An 18722-nucleotide genomic window follows, 5' to 3' on the forward strand; every position below is an offset into this window, starting at 1 on the left:
ACAACGGTTCATTTAGTGACCAAAATTACGCCGACCCTGGAAAAAGTTACTGTTTTTCACACTTACAACCATCGCAGCTTCCCCGTGGACGTGGTTAAAATTCAGACACTTGGCAACGGGTTCATACTTACAACGGTGGCAAAGTTCCGGTGTCAGGTGATTCCCCCTTTTGTGACCGTCTGACCAGCAAAGTCCGTGGAGAAAGCGGATTCACTTAACGACCGGGTGACTCCCTTAACCATTGCAGTGATTCACTTAACAACGGTGGCAAAAAGAGGCCTTAACATGCGGCAGAATTCACTTAAGAGAAATTTTGGGACCAATTGCGGTTGTATCCAGAGGACTACCTGTACTCACGTTCTATAAAAAGAGTTTTAAAAAAGGAAAATGTATTATAGCGAATAAGCTTCCAACAAGGATTTTATTTTGAAAAGTTTTTTTTATTTTTTATTCTCTTACATACAATTATGTAGTTATTCTTCTTTACATTAGTCATTCTTATACATTTATTATTCCACTTAAAAGATTATAATCTACAGTTTGGGTTGATTTCTTTACCATTCCATCCACCTGTTTTAATACCACTTTATTTTCCCTTTCTTTTCTCCCTCCCTCCCTTCTCTACTTCCTTCCTTCCTCCTCTGCTTCCCTTTCCTTCTTCCCTTACCTCTGCCCTACTCCTACTCTTCCCCTTCCCCTTCCTACCCTCTTTCCTTCTCTTCCTCTCCCTTCCATCCTCCTCTCCTTACCTCTTTCTTCTTTCCCCCGTCTTTCTCTCATTCTCTCCTCTCTCCCTTTCTTTTTCTGTTATAGGTGTCTCTTTTAAAGTTTATGTTTTCTTGGGATGGTATTTCCACAAACCCAAATATAGTTTCGTATCATTTCTTATTCCTTTCCTTTCGCTAATCTAATCCTAACTATATATTTTTCCCCCTTTATATCTCTCTTGAATATATCCTTGTATATTTAGTACTTTCTTTTCTGTTTTCCTCCCTCTTTCCCATTTAATAGTGTATCGTCTGGGTTCTCCCCAAGGATTTTTAAAGGAGAAGATAGAGACCCCACTTCCAGGAATTGTGGGAGGGGATTCAAATATCTTCCAAGTTCTCTCAATCTTTCTTAAAGTGTGGGGCTTGGAACTGAAGACAGATTTGAAGTGGTCTGGAGAGTGTTGGGACCCCTTATTCCGCTCCAGACTCAAACCAAGGAAGCCTCTGAACCCCCCCCCCCAAAAAAAAAAAAACCAAGGGGGAAGTCCAGTATGGTCCTGCCAGGAGGGAAAAAGTATGTCAGGTTTCCTAAAAATGCCTTAATTGATTCATGAGCATCAAGCCAAGTTTCAATACAAAACACGTCATTTATTAGGAGAACCATTAGGCAAGGCCTTTTCACAGTCAGATCTGAGCTTTGTTTGAATTGTAGTTGAACTTTACCCCTGTTCCTTCCCTCCCCTGAGTCTGTGTCATAAATCACATTGCCCAATGAGGTGCACCCCTCCCAAGCCTGCTGCAGTAATCTGAGATCCGACTTTAGCCGAAAGTATGCGTGGAATGCGCTCCCCCACCCCTTCCCTCACCATGGCAACTTTAGGAGTTGACATTCGGCTCCTCTCACTTTCCTAAAGCAACCTGTGCGAAGCAAAAACAATTTGAGTACGAGTATAGGATTTAAGGCTAAACAAACAAAGTGCATGCGTGGAAGTCCAGAGGCATGCGTGGAAGTGCCGTGTGTGCCTGCGCCGAACCAGTGGTAACCAAATGTGAAACCCACTGCTGACAGACTGGGGGGGGGGAGGGGGGGCTTTGGATTGGACTGGACTTGAATTTGGAAGAAAAATAAATGAGTTCAAGACCCAATTTCCTGCTCGAGATCTGAGCTTTGTGGCAAATTCCTAATTTAGGGTTCCGGTTGCAAAAAACCTCTACTTGTACTCCACAAAAAATCTTCAAAACATTTCCCCCCCCCCTCCCCGCACAGGAATTTGCAATTTGAGGATAAATACCAAAGCTTGTCAGCAAAAACACACAAAAATGAGAAGCACAAGTGTGTGTGTGTGTCTGTGTTTTAAAAAGAAGCTTTGCTTTCTTTTCGCCAAGCAAGAGTTATCCCCGAGAGACTTTCTGCAAACTTTGGAGCGGCACAGAGTGGTTTTAACTGGGTGAAGAGACCTGTGTTACTTAAAAGCTTGCGGACTTCAAATTCAGTTCAACACGCAGGTAAAACACCTTGGAAGGTGCTGGGTTTTGTGTGACTAGGCAGCTCAGTGGCCTAAGACACTGAGCTTGTCGATCAGAAAGTTTGGCGATTCGAATCCCTAGTATGGGTCTCCTGGGTCAGCAGGGGGTTGGACTAGATGACTTCCAAGGGCCCTTCCAACTGTTATTGTTACTTTATATGTCTGATCCTCTGATTAGTTTCGTGGCTTTGCCATTTTCTCCTAATCACACATATTGTGAAAAAAGTGCAAATACCCGTAGTCCTTTGACTTACGACCACAATGGAGCTCAAAATTTCTGTTGCTAAGCGAGACATTTGTGAAGCGAATTTGGCCCCGTTTTACAACCTTTCTTGTTGTTAAGTGAATTGCTGCCGTTGCCAAGTTAGTAAGTGAATCATAAGTGAAAAACGGTCGTAAGTCCCTTTTTTCAGTGTCGTAACTTTGGTCACTAACCTGTTGTAAGTCGAGGACTGTCTCTACTACATGTCACGAAATTTGAGTTACAGAGTCAGATAACAAAACTGCTACTTCTCGATTTACAGCCGTTTGTATAGTGACTGTTCAGAGTTACAGCAGCACTGAGAAAGTGACTTATGGCCATGCTTCACACTTACGACTGTGACTTATAACCGTGTTTCATACTTATGGCAGCATCCCCATGGTCATGGGATCAAAATTCAGCTGTTGGGCAACCGACTCGTATTTATGACGGTCGCAGCGTCCCAGGGGTCACGGTGACTTACGACCGCTTTTCACAGTTAACGACCGTCGCAACCTTCCCCAGAGTCACGCGATCCCCTTTTGCGACCTTCGGACAAGGGAACTCCCTGGGGAAGACCGATTCATTTAACAACCGGCTGACTTACCCACTGCAGCGATTCACCACGGTGGCGAGAAACGTCGTCAGACGGGGCAAAACTCTCCTGGATGAGTTTCCATCTGCCGTTTTCTCGTCCCGGCGTTCGGGTCCTTCGGGAAAATAAAGTTTATTAGGAACAACTCGCTCCTGGTGGATGGTTAACCTTCCCGCCCGTTGTGCGTTTGCGGGGCGAAGCATGAGAAATTTGAGACTGCTGTCAAGTTTCTTCGATGGAGATAATGCATTGGGCACGTCGCTTGCTCTGTGATCAGAACAAAAACTTTTGCTTGAGTTGAAGTTTTTAATGCTGTGGTTGCGTTCCTTTTTAAGTTTTAAGTCTTCTCTGCCTTGGCCAGCTTTATAATTTGGAGGGATCCACTTTTGTTATTTCGGCATCTGCAAAATACAGGGTTTTTCCTCCTCTCTCTTTCTCTCTCTCTTTTTTTTTTTTTAAAAAAAACAAGTTGCATCCCACTGAGGGTGGGATGGGGAAGGCTTATTTTTACTGGCCAATCCAAATATTTTCCAAGATTGAAGGAGGGAGAAATTTTTGGGTGGCGTGTTAAGAAAAAACAGCCGAAGACAGTGCAACCTTTCAAATGCCTCAGTTAGAAGCAACGGACGGCTGTCCAGGAATGGCCATGCCCAGATAGCTGTGCCCGAACGGACCTCCTCGGCCACCCTGCGGTGTAAGATGGGACCCTTGGCCAGCCCCCTTCTCCTCCTCCTCCTCCTCCCAGGTAGGTTGCCTGGAGTGCTTCTCAAAAGTTTGGGGTGCCTTTTTCAAAAGTGGGATCCTCCAGTCGGATGAGGCTGTGTGTGCGTGTGTCTTTGTGTGTTTGTGTGTGCCGCTCAGAAGTGGGGAAGGTCTGCCGGCTTCGGGGGTCTCATTGAGAGTGGGGAGGGGGTTACATTCAAAATAATCTTATATTTTTTGCAAAGGAATCTGATTCAAGCTGGAGAGCGTCTTTTCTTTTCAACCTTGGGAGTAAATTTGTGCATCTTTCTCATTTGCCATTTTGCTTAAGGGTGCGTAGCGCCGGGAAAATTGATTTCCTCAATCCCCAGTACAGGGAGTAAGTCCTCTACTTACAGCACTTCATTTAGCGACCGTTCATTTAGTGCCGTTATGACGGCACTGAAAAAAAGGGACTTAGGGCCGTTTTTCACACTTAGGACAATGGGTCACGGGATCAACATTCAATGGGTCACGGGATCAACATTCAATGGGTCACGGGATCAACATTCAATGGGTCACGGGATCAACATTCAAAGGCTTCATATTTATGACGGTTGGAGGGTCATGTGACCTGCTTTTGCGACCTCCTGATGAGCAAAATCCATGGGGAAAACAGATCCGCTTAACAACTGGGTGGCTGACTTACCGGCTGTGGTGATTCACTTAACAACAGGATCAAGAAAGGTCATAAAACGGATAGGGGAAGGTTATTATTTTATTATTACTATTATGATTATGATTAAGATTATTATTATTATTATTATTATTATTATTATTATTATTATTTCTTATTACTTTTTTTTCTTGTGTTTTATTTTGTGCATGCCACCTAGAGTCGCCGTGAGGGAGTAGGCGGCTATATACATTTTCCAAAATAAATAATATAAATGGAGCAAAACTCACTTCGCAAACGTCTCACTTTAACAACTGACATTTTGAGCTCCGTGGTGGTCATATGTCGAGGACTGCCCTGGGGTGGAAAGCCAGCTGCTTTTCTGCTTTTGAACAAACTGGGTTGGGATGAATAGACCGGCCTCTCGGACTGAGTTATTGTAAGGATTATAACACAATGTCAGGAAAATGCTTTATTGTTGGAAAAAGTCCCCAAGGTTTTGGAAATCCTTGATGATTCTTAGGCTTTGGTTGCTGTTTTCTTTGGGAGTTCATGCCCCATGGTGGTCGTAATTCGAGGACTACCTGTAGGCATCTGGATATGGGCTTGTTCATGTGTCAAAGTCCGCAGTAAAAAGTCACCAATTCAATCCAGAGTTTACTCATCCAAATAAAATTTTTGTTTTGATTTCAAGAGAACTGGAGCAAGAGTAGCTACGAATAGATAAAAAGCATTACTTATTTTATAAAGACAGCAACTAAGGTAAAAGGTAAAGGTTCCCCTCGCACATACATGCAAGTCATTCCTGACTCTAGGGGGCGGTGCTCATCTCCGTTTCAAAGCCGAAGAGCCAGCGCTGTCCGAAGACGTCTCCGTGGTCATGTGGCCGGCATGATTCAATGCCGAAGGCGCTCGGAACGCTGTTCCCTTCCCACCAAATGTGGTTCCTACTTTTCTACTTGCATTTTTTACCTGCTTTCGAACTGCTAGGTTGGCAGAAGCTGGGACAAGTCAGGGGAGCTCACTCTGTTACTCGGCGCTAGGGATTCAAACCGCCAAACTGCCAACCTTTCTGATCGACAAGCTCAGCTCCTTAGCCCCTGAGCCACCGCGTCCCTCTTAAAACAGCAACTATACAGTGACTATTTCCTCCCCCCCCCCCCCGCCAAATATAATGCTCAACCAAAGGAGAACTGGAGGGGAGTTTCTTTTTCTTTTTCAAAAAACGGACTCCAGTTGGGATCCATTTCTCTTGAAATCAAAACCGGGACTGAGATTTTTTCCTCTCCTCCTTCAACAAGGCAATTTAGAATTGAAGGTTTGCACAATGTGAGCAGGCCAAATGGAAGCAAATCTTGTTTTATTTTTCATATAAAATGTTATAGAAAGGCCACAGATCCGCCGCAACAATGTGGAAAACCCCCAGTTGTCAGGAAAGACGTTCCAAAACCTCTCGCTCCTGCCTGCCCACTAGTGGCTGCCCTGATTTATTACAGCTGATACAAATCTGCCTGCCCACTAGTGGCTGCCCTGATTTATTACAGCTGATACAAATTTATATATATATATATATATATATATATATATATATATATATATATATATATATATATATATATATATATATACATACATACATACATACATACATACATACATACATACACATACACATACACATACACATACATACACACACTACTGAAACAGGGTGGCCAATTTATGTGTAACTTCAGTGATGGCGTTCGGGAGTTTTAAGAAAAATATGTGCATTAAATCTTTGATAATGCACTTTCAAAATTGTTTTTTTGTTAAATGAACCCTAAAAGCTTGGTGAGGGCAGAGGTGGGATCCAAACCAGGAAATCAAAGAAAACATTCAGGAAGAAGGTAATGGCTGATCTATAAACTAGATGGGTGTGTGATGGGGCTGCCTAGCCAAGAGTGAGTAGGAGGTGGGGGGGAGGAAGAGGAGGAGGAGGAGGAGGAGAAGAGGAGGAGGAAGATAAGACTAGGAAGGGGAGGAGAGGAGAAGGAGGGGGAAAAGAATAGGAGGCGGAGTGGAGGAGAAGGATAAGAACAATAGGAAGAAGAGAGAAGAATAGGAGGAAGGGGTGGAGGAGAAGAGAAGGAGGAAAATAAGACTAGGGAGGGGAGGGGAGGAGGAGAAAGAAGGGGAGGGTAAGAATAGGAGGAAGAAGAGGGGTGGAGAAGACTAGGGGGAGGGGAAGGAGAGTAAGAGGAGGAGGAAAGGAAGAGGAGAGAAGAAGAGGAAAAGGAAGAGAAGAGAAGGGGAGGGGGAGAAGAATAAGAGAAAGAAGAGAAGAGGAAGAGAAGGGCGAGGAGAGGAGGAAGAGGAGGAAGAGGAGAAGAAGGGGGAGAGAATAAGGAGGAGAAAGAAGAGGAAAAGGAGAGAAGAGGAAAAGGAAGAGAAGAGAAGGGATGAGGGGGAGAAGAGAAGAAGAAAAAGAAAAGTGGAGAGGAGGAAGAGGAGAAGAGGAGGAAAAGGAATAGAAAAGGAGAAGAGGGTGAGGAGGAAAAGAATAAGAAGAAAAAGAAGAGAGGAGGAGAAGGGAGAGGAGAGGAGGAAGAGGAGAAGAAAAGGGGAAAGGGAGGAGGAGAGAAGAGGAGGAGAAAAAGAGGAAAAGGAGAGAAGGAGAGAAGGGAGAGGAGAGGAGAAAGAAGAAAAGGGGAAGGGGAGAGAATGAGGAGAAAGAGGAGGAGGCTGCTTTCATGCCTATCGTGGCCACTATCGTGACTTCTCTGAGCATCCCCCCTCCTCCCCATAGTTAGTGTGGTCCCCGAGGGTCTATAAGCGGTGGACACATACCTCATTTGCAGCCACGTTTGTCTAAGAGATTTTGGGCGCTTTCCCCCTCCTGTTCGGGGAGGGAGCTTATGTTGCACTGAGCCACTTTTACTCAGAATCTATGCATGAATGCCGCCAAATGGCCTTTCTATTCACAAAGCCTCCTCCAACGTTGTGGAGCCTCAAAGCAAAGGCAACAACACACTTCCCCCCCCCCCTAGCAAGCTCCATTTCTCCCGGAATGGACGGGCACGATCCTTCCCTCGGAGGTGCCTCATGGTGCTGAAAACAGCTCGAGTTTTAGTGAAAAAAAGGGACTTAGGGCCATTTTTCACACTTCATTTATTTTATCTTATTTGGTTTGTCAAACATGTACAACAGGTATAAACATGGATATAAACAGAAGAAATGAATACAAATAAATGGGGACGGTAGGACAGGGACGGTTGGCACGCCGGTGCACTTTTGCACGCCCCCTTTAGGGACCTCTTAGGAATGGGGTGAGGTCCACGGTGGACAGTTTGAGGTTGAAGTTGTGGGGGGTTTGAGGATGTAACCACGGAGTCGGGTAGAGCATTCCAGGCATTGATCACTCTGTGGCTGAAGTCGTATTTTCTGCAGTCGAGTTTGGAGCGGTTTACCTTGAGTTTGTATCGATTGTTTGCCCGTGTGTTATTGCGGTTGAAGCTGAAGTAGTTGTTGACAGGTAGAACATTGTAGCAGACTATTTTATTTACTACGCTTAGGTTCGATCGTAGGCGGCGTAGTTCCAGATTGTCCAAGGCCAAAATTTCGAGCCTGGTGGCGTAAGGGATTCTGTTGTGAGCAGAGGAGTGGCGGACTCTTCTCGTGAAATACCCCTGGATCCGCTCAATCGTATTAATAAATCGCACTATACAGTGTGGATTCCAGGCAGACGACTGTATTCGAGGATTGGTCTGGCAAAGGTTTTGTAGCAGTGCAAAGTTACCGGAGAAGCAGCTTCGCAAAATTAGCTGAACAACTCTTAATGCCTTTTTGGCAATGCTGTTACAGCGAGCTCTGGGGCTTAGGTTGTTTGTGGACTTCTACGTCCTTGACAGAGTGAGGGTCGGTTTGGTACACTTAATGGCCATTGCAGCTTCCCCACAGTCACGTGGTCACAATTCAGACGCTTGGCAACTGGCATGTACTTATGATCGTTGCTGCGTCCCAGGGTCACAGCAGAGACCTTCTGACCAGCAAAGTCCACGGGGAAAGCCCGATTCACTTAACATCTGGGTTACTAACTTATCAACGGCGGGGATTCACTTAACAACCGTGGCAAGAAAGGTCGTAAAATGGGGCAAAACCCTCTTGTTTTGTTACTAACCGAATCTGGCTTCCTCCATTGACTTCGCTTGTCAGAAGGTCGCAAAAGGGGATCACGCAGCGTTAAGACACAGCAACGGTCATAAGTATGAATGAATTGCCAAGCACTTGAATTTTGATCACATGTATGATCATGGGAATGCTACAGAGTGGTGCGGTGACCTAGAGGTTGAGCTCTCGCCTCACAGTCAGGAGGCTGTGAGTTTCATCCTAGGTAGAGGCAGATATTTCTCTCTCTCTCTGGGCACAATGAGAATGTATCTGCTGAATATAACTCCGCATTGGCAATAGGAAAAGCATCTGGCCAGTAAACATTCACTTGCCAAGACTTCACCCCCAAGGGATTATGGGGTCGTTAAAAGGTGATGATGATCGTGGGGATACTATAAAGATTGAAGGTGTGAAAAACCCTCCTAAGTCACTGTTTTCAGTGCTGTTGTAACGTTGAATGGCCACTAAATGAACTGAACCCTAACCCTAATAATTTGCCCCCCTTCTCTTTATGGCAGCCCCTCAAATACTGGAAGACTGCTATCATGTCACCCCTAATTCTTCTTTTCTTTAGACTAGCCCAACCCAACTCCTGCAACCGTTCTTCCTATGTTTTACTCTTTAATCATCTTAGTTGCTCTTCTCTGAACTTTTTCCAAAGTCTCAACATCTTTTTTTTGGGGGGGGGGGTGTAGTATTATGTCTTTTAATGACCCCATAATCCCTTGCATCGGGGCAAAATTGGGGCAACTGAATAGAACCTTTACTGGCCAGATGCCCTTCCTGTCGCCAATGCAGAGTTCGCAGCTGATATTTACTCATTCTGTTTACCCATTGTGCCTTTAAAAAATTTTTTTTTGCAAACATACCAATGCGTGAACAGTGTGGCACCTGGGTGTCAGACATTCTAATACAAATAAAACTAATAGCATTAGTCATAGTTATTACTTACAACCAACTTATATATATATATCCCTAATAGTAGTACATATTTATATAAAGTTGCATTCTGCCATTATTCAATTATTCCATGTTTTCTCTTATTATTGCTCTTATTTTATTATATAAAAGTGTACACACTAATATTCCCCCTTTCCTTTTTTCCTATCTCTTATTCTAACTTTTAATCATGTCGTCCTTTGTTCAAAGACATTTTCTTTCTATCATACCTAACTTCTATTCATGTCACCTGCCTACAAAAAAAAGAGAGAGAGAGAGAGGAAAAGCAAAGCAAATCAAAACACAAAAAGCGAAAAATCATCTCTCCATCATCGCTTGCCCGCTTCAATACTTCAATTGCTATGCATTTTTTTTCTTTTGGACGTCTCCCATATTCCTCTCTAAGATCTTTTATCTCTCTTTTCATCTGCTTCTTGGCCATTGTGCCTTTTTTTTTGTGGTATGGTGATCAAAATTTGTTGCAGTATTCCAGGTGTGGTCTTACTCAGGGTTTTATAAAGCGGTACTAATACTTCACGTGGTCTTGATCCCGTGTCTCTATTTATACAACCCAGGATTGTATTAGCTTTTTTGGCGGCGGCTGCTTCACACGGCTGGTTCATATTCAGGTAGCAGGTAATCCCTTAACCAAGTCAGTAAAAGACCAGATATATAAGTTGTTGAGTTGTTGTGGCTTAGTGCGTTGGGTGGATGCAGCCCATGGTCAGTCCTCTTGGGCTCTCTGCAGCTGAACGTGGATGCGGACGGTCAGCGGGCTGGCCCCCTTTTGAAATGGGTTTCCTAAATTAAACTGGGGCTTCGCTTCCTTCGCCAACATTTCATTCCCTCCGCAGAGAAAATCAGTACTTTGTGGGAAAACCATCACGGGACATGCAAAGCGAACAGCAGTGGCTGCATACTTAATAGCTCTCTGTGGTTAGCTTTGGAAGGAATCTGTATTTTCTTTCTTTCTTTTTTCTTTCTTTCTGGGGAAAGCAATACAAAAATCCTTAATTCCATGGAGCGCTTCTGAAAGCATGATTGTATAAAGCGGGGAGAAGGCAGTTCATTTCCCCAAGAGGCCACGGGAGAAAGTAGGACGGTTGCGGAGGGCCGAAGTTAATTCTGCTCAATGTTAATTTTATTGCTTTATAAGGAAAGCATTAAATTGTGTAGTGTTTTTTTTTTCAAGAAGTTTTATTGGTTTTTTTAAAACATTTATGCGGAAAAGGGTAAGTGGAATGGTTACAAATTTTGGCAGTTGCAAGTGTGGCAGACGCCCCCTCCCTCCAGACTCCTAGGTTACATCAAAATATCAAACCTTAATACATAATCATAAAAAATCAGCATATTAATTCTAGAAAAAATAATTTTCAATCAGTTTATATAGTTATAATATATAGTCTAGTTATAAATTCATTATTACTTTCGGTCTGTTTATAACATTGTGGTTTTCTTATTTATTTTTGTGATCTGAGCTTTCTTGGTGTTGCCCCTTCACCCCCCGCTGGCAGAGCTCCGGCCCCTCCCGTGTCCTGTATGACCGTTGTAGTGTCTTCTGTTTTTTCTAGGTTCGCTTTATTTTTTTCCATAAAGGCCTGTGCCTCTATGGGTGTGTTGATTCTGATTCTTGTCTCCTCCCAGAATATCAGCATACCTTCAGGCATCAACCATCTAAACCACACCCCCTTCTGGTATAATTTATTCGCCAATTGCGAATAGCTTTTTCTTTTTTCCCTAATTTTTTTGGGAATCTGCTTCAGAATGGTTATCTCCCTGTCGTGGTATGTCAGTGTTTGCCCCCTTTGTACACCCAGAATTTCATCTCTTGTGGTTTTCCTAAGGAATTTAATATGAACCTCCCTGGGTACATTATGTGTTCTGGCATATGCTGAATTCACTCTATAGGCTAGGTCTATCTCCCATTCCATCTGCTGTTTATCTTTGTGTATGTATTCAGCTAAAATATTAGTCATAATGTCCCTTATATTTTCCCCATCTGCTTCTATTACATTTTGAAATCTAAGATAAAAGGACATTCTCTCAAACTCTGTTTTCATTTGTTGGATGTCGAGTTCTTTGTTCCCCTTCTGTAAAGCCTCTACCCCCCCTTTCGCCTCCGCCACCCCACCCTCCACAAGGTCCAGTCTCTGTGAGTTCTTAAAGATTTGGGCTTGATTCTCTTTAATTTCATCTTTCATTTCCCTTAACTGTTTCTTAATTTCCTCCTGGCCCTGTAAAATTTGTTGAAGCATTTGTTGAAAGTCTATCTCTGTAGTCTTGGGTTGCATCAGTTCTGTTATCTTTGACTGTGTAGCTGGACTAGACGTTGCAGACGTTGGGGCAGAAGTAGCAAAGCCAGGCTTTCCAGGAGGTGGTCTTTTTGGAGACATGGTTTATGAAGCAAGGAGATCAGTCAGAGTAGAAACTGGGCAGCTGGAGAAGTAGAGCAGGCAGGCGAATTCAGAAGGCAGAGGATCCAAACAGGTGGGAGTTTCTTTAGTCACTCTAGCGATAGATGAAAGTTTTTTCTCCAAAGAGTTCAGAAAATAACAATCCACAAGAGATTCCTCTGGCTGACTCGGAGACAAAGACCGGAAGCCTGAATTTTAAAGGTGGAGTCAGGTTTCACAGTTCATGAAGACAACGGAAGTGTGCCATCTTGCCCTGCCAGCTTTGGGCTCAGAGGCATAATAAAATTTTAAAAGTTCAGAAAGTTCTCAGTTCACCCATAAGTTCTGGAGCTAAGTCCAATGAAAGTCACTTTTATGGGGGTGAGGCATCATTAGTTGGCTCTCCCCCCTCCTCCTTCCCCTGGGGGTGAAAGCAAAATCTTCTCAAGCCGCTTGTCCAAGGGAGGGGGGGAAATCCCCCTCCCTCTAGCCGCACCTCTAGCAAGGATCTGAAAGTTTAACTTTTTAAAAGTGCTGAAAAGTCCATCAATTCAAAAGAGAGGGAATGAAGAAAGGAAGCCTCTCACCATACTGCCGCTGCTTCGTTCAAGAGTGCGTTCTCCGATCGGCATGGAGCGAGACGCACGCGCGCCCTCCAAAACTGCTCCCCGATGCCTAGAACGAAGCGGAGGAGCCCCCGCCAGCCGACGCCGACGCCAGGACCCTCCGCGAGCCGTTCCCTCGGCAGGACGCCCCTGTGCCCCCCCAGAAGCGGGGGAAGCCCACCGGGAGAGCGGGAGCAGGCAAAGGCTTGCCTGTCGCCGTAGCCGCCGGAACCGGAAGTTCCTAAATTGTGTAGTTTTGATTACCGTGAAGGTGCATAGGCACACACACAAGTAAAAGGGGGGAGGGAATAGTAGTTCTCTTCAAAATAAAAGCAATGCAAATTGTACTGCATGGATAGTGTACATTTATTTATTTTTGATGTCTAAATGACCTCAACAGAGGGATAGAATCAAGATCATGTGATGTGTTAACAGCACTTTATAATCGGTGGGTTGCTACCGGTTCGGCCCGGATCGGCCGAACCAGTAGTAGCGGCGGTGAGGCGCTGTCCACCTGCCCAGATGTTTCTGCGCATGCAAATGTTTAGGTGTTGCTCTTTTGGAGACAGCCACTTGAGTATTAGGTTCTCTCTGAGTTGGGTGATTGAAAACTGTGGTAAACAAACAAACAAATAAAACAAATAAATAAATAAATAATTTATAAATAAATAAATAGCAAAAGTTTGGGTGTTGCTCTTTCAGAGCTGGCCACTTGAGTATTAGGTTCTCTCTGAGGGAGATGGGTGGTTGAAAACTGTGGTAAATAAACAAATCCATAAAATTAAAAATAAATAAAAATTTAAAATAAATAAATAAGTAGCAAAAGTTTAGGTGTTGCTCTTTCAGAGCTGGCCACTTGAGAATCAGGTTCTCTGAGGGAGATGGGTGGTTGAAAACTGTGGTATATAAACAAGCAAATCAATAAAATTAAAAATAAATAAAAATTTAATAAATAAATAAATAAATAGCAAAAGTTTGGGTGTTGCTCTTTCAGAACGGGCCACTTGAGTATTAGGTTCTCTCTGAGGGAGATGGGTGGTTGAAAACTGTGGTAAATAAACAAACAAATCGATAAGATTAAAAATAAATAAAAAATTAAAAAATAAATAAATAGCAAAAGTTTGGGTGTTGCTCTTTCAGAGATAACCACTTGAGTATTAGTGTTAGATTGGGTGAACAGATGAGACAGGCTCAGGCTTCAGTGACAAACAACAGCTCCTTATTAGACAACTATTTGCAGCCCGTTTGACAGCTAGCCCTTTTATAGGGAGCTGTCAAATGCTCGGCCAATCAGCATTCAGTATTTTCCCGCCGGAACGGAGGACCTTGGTGGAGCCTACCATTTGGCTGTCAGTATGCAACAATTAGGTTCTCTCTGAGGGAGATGGGTGATTGAAAACTCTGGTAAATAAACAAATCCATAAAATAAATAAAGATAAATAAATAGCAAAAGTATAGGTGTTGCTCTTTCAGAGCTGGCCACTTGAGTATTAGGTTCTCTCTGAGGGAGATGGGTGATTGAAAACGGTGGTAAATAAACAAACAAATCAATAAAATAAAATAAATACAAATAAATAAATAGCAAAAGTTTAAGTGTTGCTCTTTCAGAGCTGGCCACTTGAGTATTAGGTTCTCTCTGAGGGAGATGGGTGATTGAAAACTCTGGTAAACAAACAAACAATAAAATTAAAATAAATAAAATTTAAAAAATAAATAAATAGCAAATGTTAGGTGTTGCTCTTTCAGAGATAGCCACTTGAGCATTAGATTCTCTCTGAGGGAGATGGGTGATTGAAAACGGTGGTAAATAAACAAACAAATCAATAAAATTTAAAATAAATAAATAGCAAAAGTTGCTCTTTCAGAGCTGGCCACTTGAGTATTAGGTTCTCTCTGAGGGAGATAGGTGGTTGAAAACGGTGGTAAATAAACAAGCAAATCAATAAAATAAATACAAATAAATAAATAGCAAAAGTTTAAGTGTTGCTCTTTCAGAGCTGGCCACTTGAATCTGGCTTCCTCATTGACTTTGTTTGTCAGAAGGTAAGAATAGAATAGAATAGAATAGAATAGAATAGAATAGAATAGAATAGAATAATAACAACAAAATGAATATAGAACAGAGCAGAACAGAACACAATGTAAAATGAATGGAATGGAATGGAATGGAATAGAATTAGAATAGAACAGAATAGAATAGAATGTAAAATGAATGGAATGGAATAAAATAGAATAGAATAGAATGTAAAATGAATGGAATGGAATGGAATAATATATTGAATGGAATAGGAGAATATATAGAATAGAAATAGAAATAGAAAGAAATAGAAGAAAATAGAAATAATAGAAATAGAGCTGGAAGGGACATTGGAGGTCTTCTAGCCCAGCCTAGGTTGCAAAAGGGAATCACACAACCCCTCCAACACTGCAACCGTCATAAATGTGAATCCGTTGTCAAACATCCTAATATAAATAACATGACCATAGAGATGCTGTAATGCTCATAAGCGGGGAAAATGGCCACAAGTCACTTTTTTTCAGTGTAATTTCAAACGGTCATTAAATGAACCGTTGTAAGTCGAGGACTCCCTCTATTTGACCGAGACAAACAGGCATACAAGATTTTGGAGTTTCATTAAACTTTGGGGCTCAGGGCAGTGCTTTGAGGCTGTGGGTTTAAGAGGCAGCCAAAGATTGATTCCCGACAGCGACGATACATTCAGTGAGACGAACTCCTTACAAAGCTCAGTGCTCAAATTTGCAGTGGAAGTTCAAATGAAAATAGGCCTGGGTTTATATACAAGAATCCCCAACTATTTATATGTAAAATTTAGATTTTTCAAGCCGCAACCCTCCTCCCTTCTAGCTCACTTCCCTTGTTTTCCTCTGGAGTTTGGAGACTGTGGCGCTGTGGACAGAGGTGGCATTGTGAGGAGGGGAGGGCTACACCCTTTCCTTACACATCCTTTTTGCAGGAGCCTTAGACGTTGTGCTCTTTTCCAGACACTGGGCTGTTGTTGAGGAAGCGAGCGGTGGATGAGCTCAGTTGGAGATCGCCTCAAATGCTTTTATGAAAAAGAGGAGTTAGAGACACAGAGAGAGAGAGAGAGAGAGACAGAGAGACAGAGAGACAGAAAGACACAGAGAGAAAGACAGAGATAGAGAAACAGAGAGAGACCGAGACACACAGAGAGAGAGAGAGAGAGAGAGAGAGAGAGAGAGAGAGAGAGAGAGAGAAAGACACAGAGAGAAAGACAGAGATAGAGAAACAGAGAGAGACCGAGACACACAGAGAGAAAGACGGAGAGAGAAAGACAGAGAGAGAGACAGAGAGAAAGAGAGAGACAGAGAGAAACACACACAGAAAGACACAGAGAGAAAGACAGAGATAGAGAAACAGAGAGAGACCGAGACACACAGAGAGAAAGACGGAGAGAGAAAGACAGAGAGAGAGACAGAGAGAAAGAGAGAGACAGAGAGAAACACACACAGAAAGACACAGAGAGAAAGACAGAGATAGAGAAACAGAGAGAGACCGAGACACACAGAGAGAAAGACGGAGAGAGAAAGACAGAGAGAGAGACAGAGAGAAAGAGAGAGACAGAGAGAAACACACACAGAAAGACACAGAGAGAAAGACAGAGATAGAGAAACAGAGAGAGACCGAGACACACAGAGAGAAAGACGGAGAGAGAAAGACAGAGAGAGAGACAGAGAGAAAGAGACAGACAGACACACAGAGAAAGACACAGACACTCAGAGAGACAGAGAGAGACAGAGAGACAGAGAGAAAGAATTGTTTCAAGCTAATGCATTTATATTGCTTTCTTTTGCAAAGACATAATGCAATGTGCTGGTTTTGATTAGCAAAGCATCTTATATACTTTTGTACATAAAACAGAGAGAAAGATCGAGGGAGAAAGAGAGAGAGCGAGAAAGGAAAGAAAAAGAAAGAAACAAGGAAATAAATGAAGAACATGAAAAAGAGAGAAAAGAGAGAGAGAGAGAGAGGGGGAAAGAAAGAGAGGGGGAGGAAGGGAGAGAGAGACACATACAGAGAGAAAGAGGGAGAGTTTCACCCAAAAGTGTTTGGGTTCAGGGGGAAAAAATCGATGAGTTTGAATCCTGGTTACTTCATGGACGTATCTCTGCCGTTTTCTTCTTCCAGATTCTTTTCTTTGACTTCTCCTTCTAGTCCAGATCCAATAACTCACCCAGTCCTCCCGTTTAGCTTTTGGGAATCTGCTCAGCTTGACCCACTCACTTTGCACATTGCAAACAATGCGTAAATGCATTCCCTTCCAATGCCCCTCTAAAACCTATCGTCTGAATTAGCGTCTCCTCTTGTGCGTGAAAGGAAAAAGAAAACGGCGGCGAGGTTTCCAGCTCTGTCTTTTTTTCCTCCCTCAAGGTCGGATCATCTGCTTTAACATTGATGTGAGAAGACCTCAGATCTTCCGTGGGCCTCCGGAAGCTCAGTTCGGCTACAAAGTCCTGCAGTTCACAGCGCAAGGGCAAAAATGGTGAGTCCCTGCAGTTTTCTTGTGGTTGATTTTTTTACTCTTTTGATTGTTGTTTTCTGTCCCCCCTACGCCAAGAATCATAATCTTCTTCTTCTTCTTCTCCTTCTCCTTCTCCTTCTCCTTCTCCTTCTCCATCTCCTTCTCCATCTCCTTCTCCTTCTCCTTCTCCTTCTCCATCTCCTTCTCCATCTCCTTCTCCATCTCCTTCTCCATCTCCATCTCCTTCTCCTTCTCCTTCTCCTTCTCCTTCTCCTTCTCCTTCTCCTTCTCCTTCTCCATCTCCTTCTCCTTCTCCTTCTCCTTCTCCTTCTCCATCTCCTTCTCCTTCTCCTTCTCCTTCTCCTTCTCCTTCTCCTTCTCCATCTCCTTCTCCTTCTCCTTCTCCTTCTCCTTCTCCTTCTCCTTCTCCTTCTCCTTCTCCATCTCCTTCTCCTTCTCCTTCTCCTTCTCCTTCTCCATCTCCTTCTCCTTCTCCTTCTCCTTCTCCTTCTCCATCTCCTTCTCCATCTCCTTCTCCTTCTCCTTCTCCTTCTCCTTCTCCTTCTCCTTCTCCTTCTCCTTCTCCTTCTCCTTCATCTCCTTCTCCATCTCCTTCTCCTTCTCCTTCTCCATCTCCTTCTCCTTCTCCTTCTCCTTCTCCTTCTCCATCTCCTTCTCCTTCTCCATCTCCTTCTCCTTCTCCTTCTCCTTCTCCTTCTCCTTCTCCATCTCCTTCTCCATCTCCTTCTCCTTCTCCTTCTCCTTCTCCTTCTCCTTCTCCATCTCCTTCTCCATCTCCTTCTCCTTCTCCTTCTCCTTCTCCTTCTCCATCTCCTTCTCCTTCTTCTCCTTCTCCTTCTCCTTCTCCTTCTCCTTCTCCTCTCCATCTCCTTTCTCTTCTCCTTCTCCTCTCCTTCCCCTTCTCCTTCTCCTTCTCCTTCTCCTTCTCCTTCTCCTGCTCCTTCTCCTTCTCCTTCTCCTTCTCCTTCTCCATCTCCTTCTCCATCTCCTTCTCCTTCTCCTTCTCCTTCTCCTCTCCTTCTCCTTCTCCTTCTCAATCTCCCTCCTCTCCTTCTCCTTCTCCTTCTCCTCCTTCTCCTTCTCCATCTCCTTCTCCTTCTCCTTCTCCATCTCCTTCTCCATCTCCTTCTCCTTCTCCTTCTCCTTCTCCTTCCTTCTCCATCTCCTTCTCCATCTCCTTCTCCTTCTCCTTCTCCTTCTCCTTCTCCATCCTCTCTCTTCTCCTTCCTTCTCCTTCTCCTTCTCCTTCTCCATCCCTTCTCCTTCTCCTTCTCCTTCTCCTTCTCCTTCTCCATCTCCTTCTCCTTCCCTTCTCCTTCTCCTTCTCCATCTCCTTCTCCTTCTCCTTCTCCTTCTCTCCTTCTCCTTCTCCATCTCCTTCTCCTTCTCCTTCTCCTTCTCCTTCTCCTTCTCCTTCCTTCCCTCCATCTCCTTCTCCTTCTCCTTCTCCTTCTCCTTCTCTCTCCTTCTCCTTCTCCTTCTCCTTCTCCTTCTCCTTCTCCTTCTCCTTCTCCATCTCCTTCTCCATCTCCTTCTCCTTCTCCTTCTCCTTCTCCTTCTCCTTCTCCTTCTCCTTCTCCATCTCCTTCTCCTTCTCCTTCTCCTTCTCCTTCTCCTTCTCCTTCTCCTTCCTTCTCCTTCTCCTTCTCCTTCTCCTTCTCCTTCTCCTTCTCCTCTTCTCTTC

The 18722-nt window shown here is 43.7% G+C and overlaps 1 protein-coding gene across 1 annotated transcript in view; it reads left to right on the forward strand.

The window, feature by feature from the left end:
* The first annotated feature begins 3221 nt into the window (after positions 1-3221).
* The window catches only part of ITGA10 (integrin subunit alpha 10), a 69671-nt gene continuing 54170 nt past the window's right edge, over positions 3222-18722 (forward strand). The window contains exons 1-2 of the mRNA XM_081968600.1: positions 3222-3817; positions 16927-17038. Of these exons, the coding sequence (XP_081824726.1) occupies positions 3772-3817; positions 16927-17038 (158 nt within the window). The 5' untranslated portion in view covers positions 3222-3771. The remainder of the gene's footprint in view (positions 3818-16926; positions 17039-18722) is intronic.

This window comes from Natrix helvetica (genome assembly GCF_964273705.1).
Source record: "Natrix helvetica genome assembly, chromosome: 16".
In the NCBI taxonomy this organism is placed as follows: Eukaryota; Metazoa; Chordata; class Lepidosauria; order Squamata; family Natricidae; genus Natrix; species Natrix helvetica.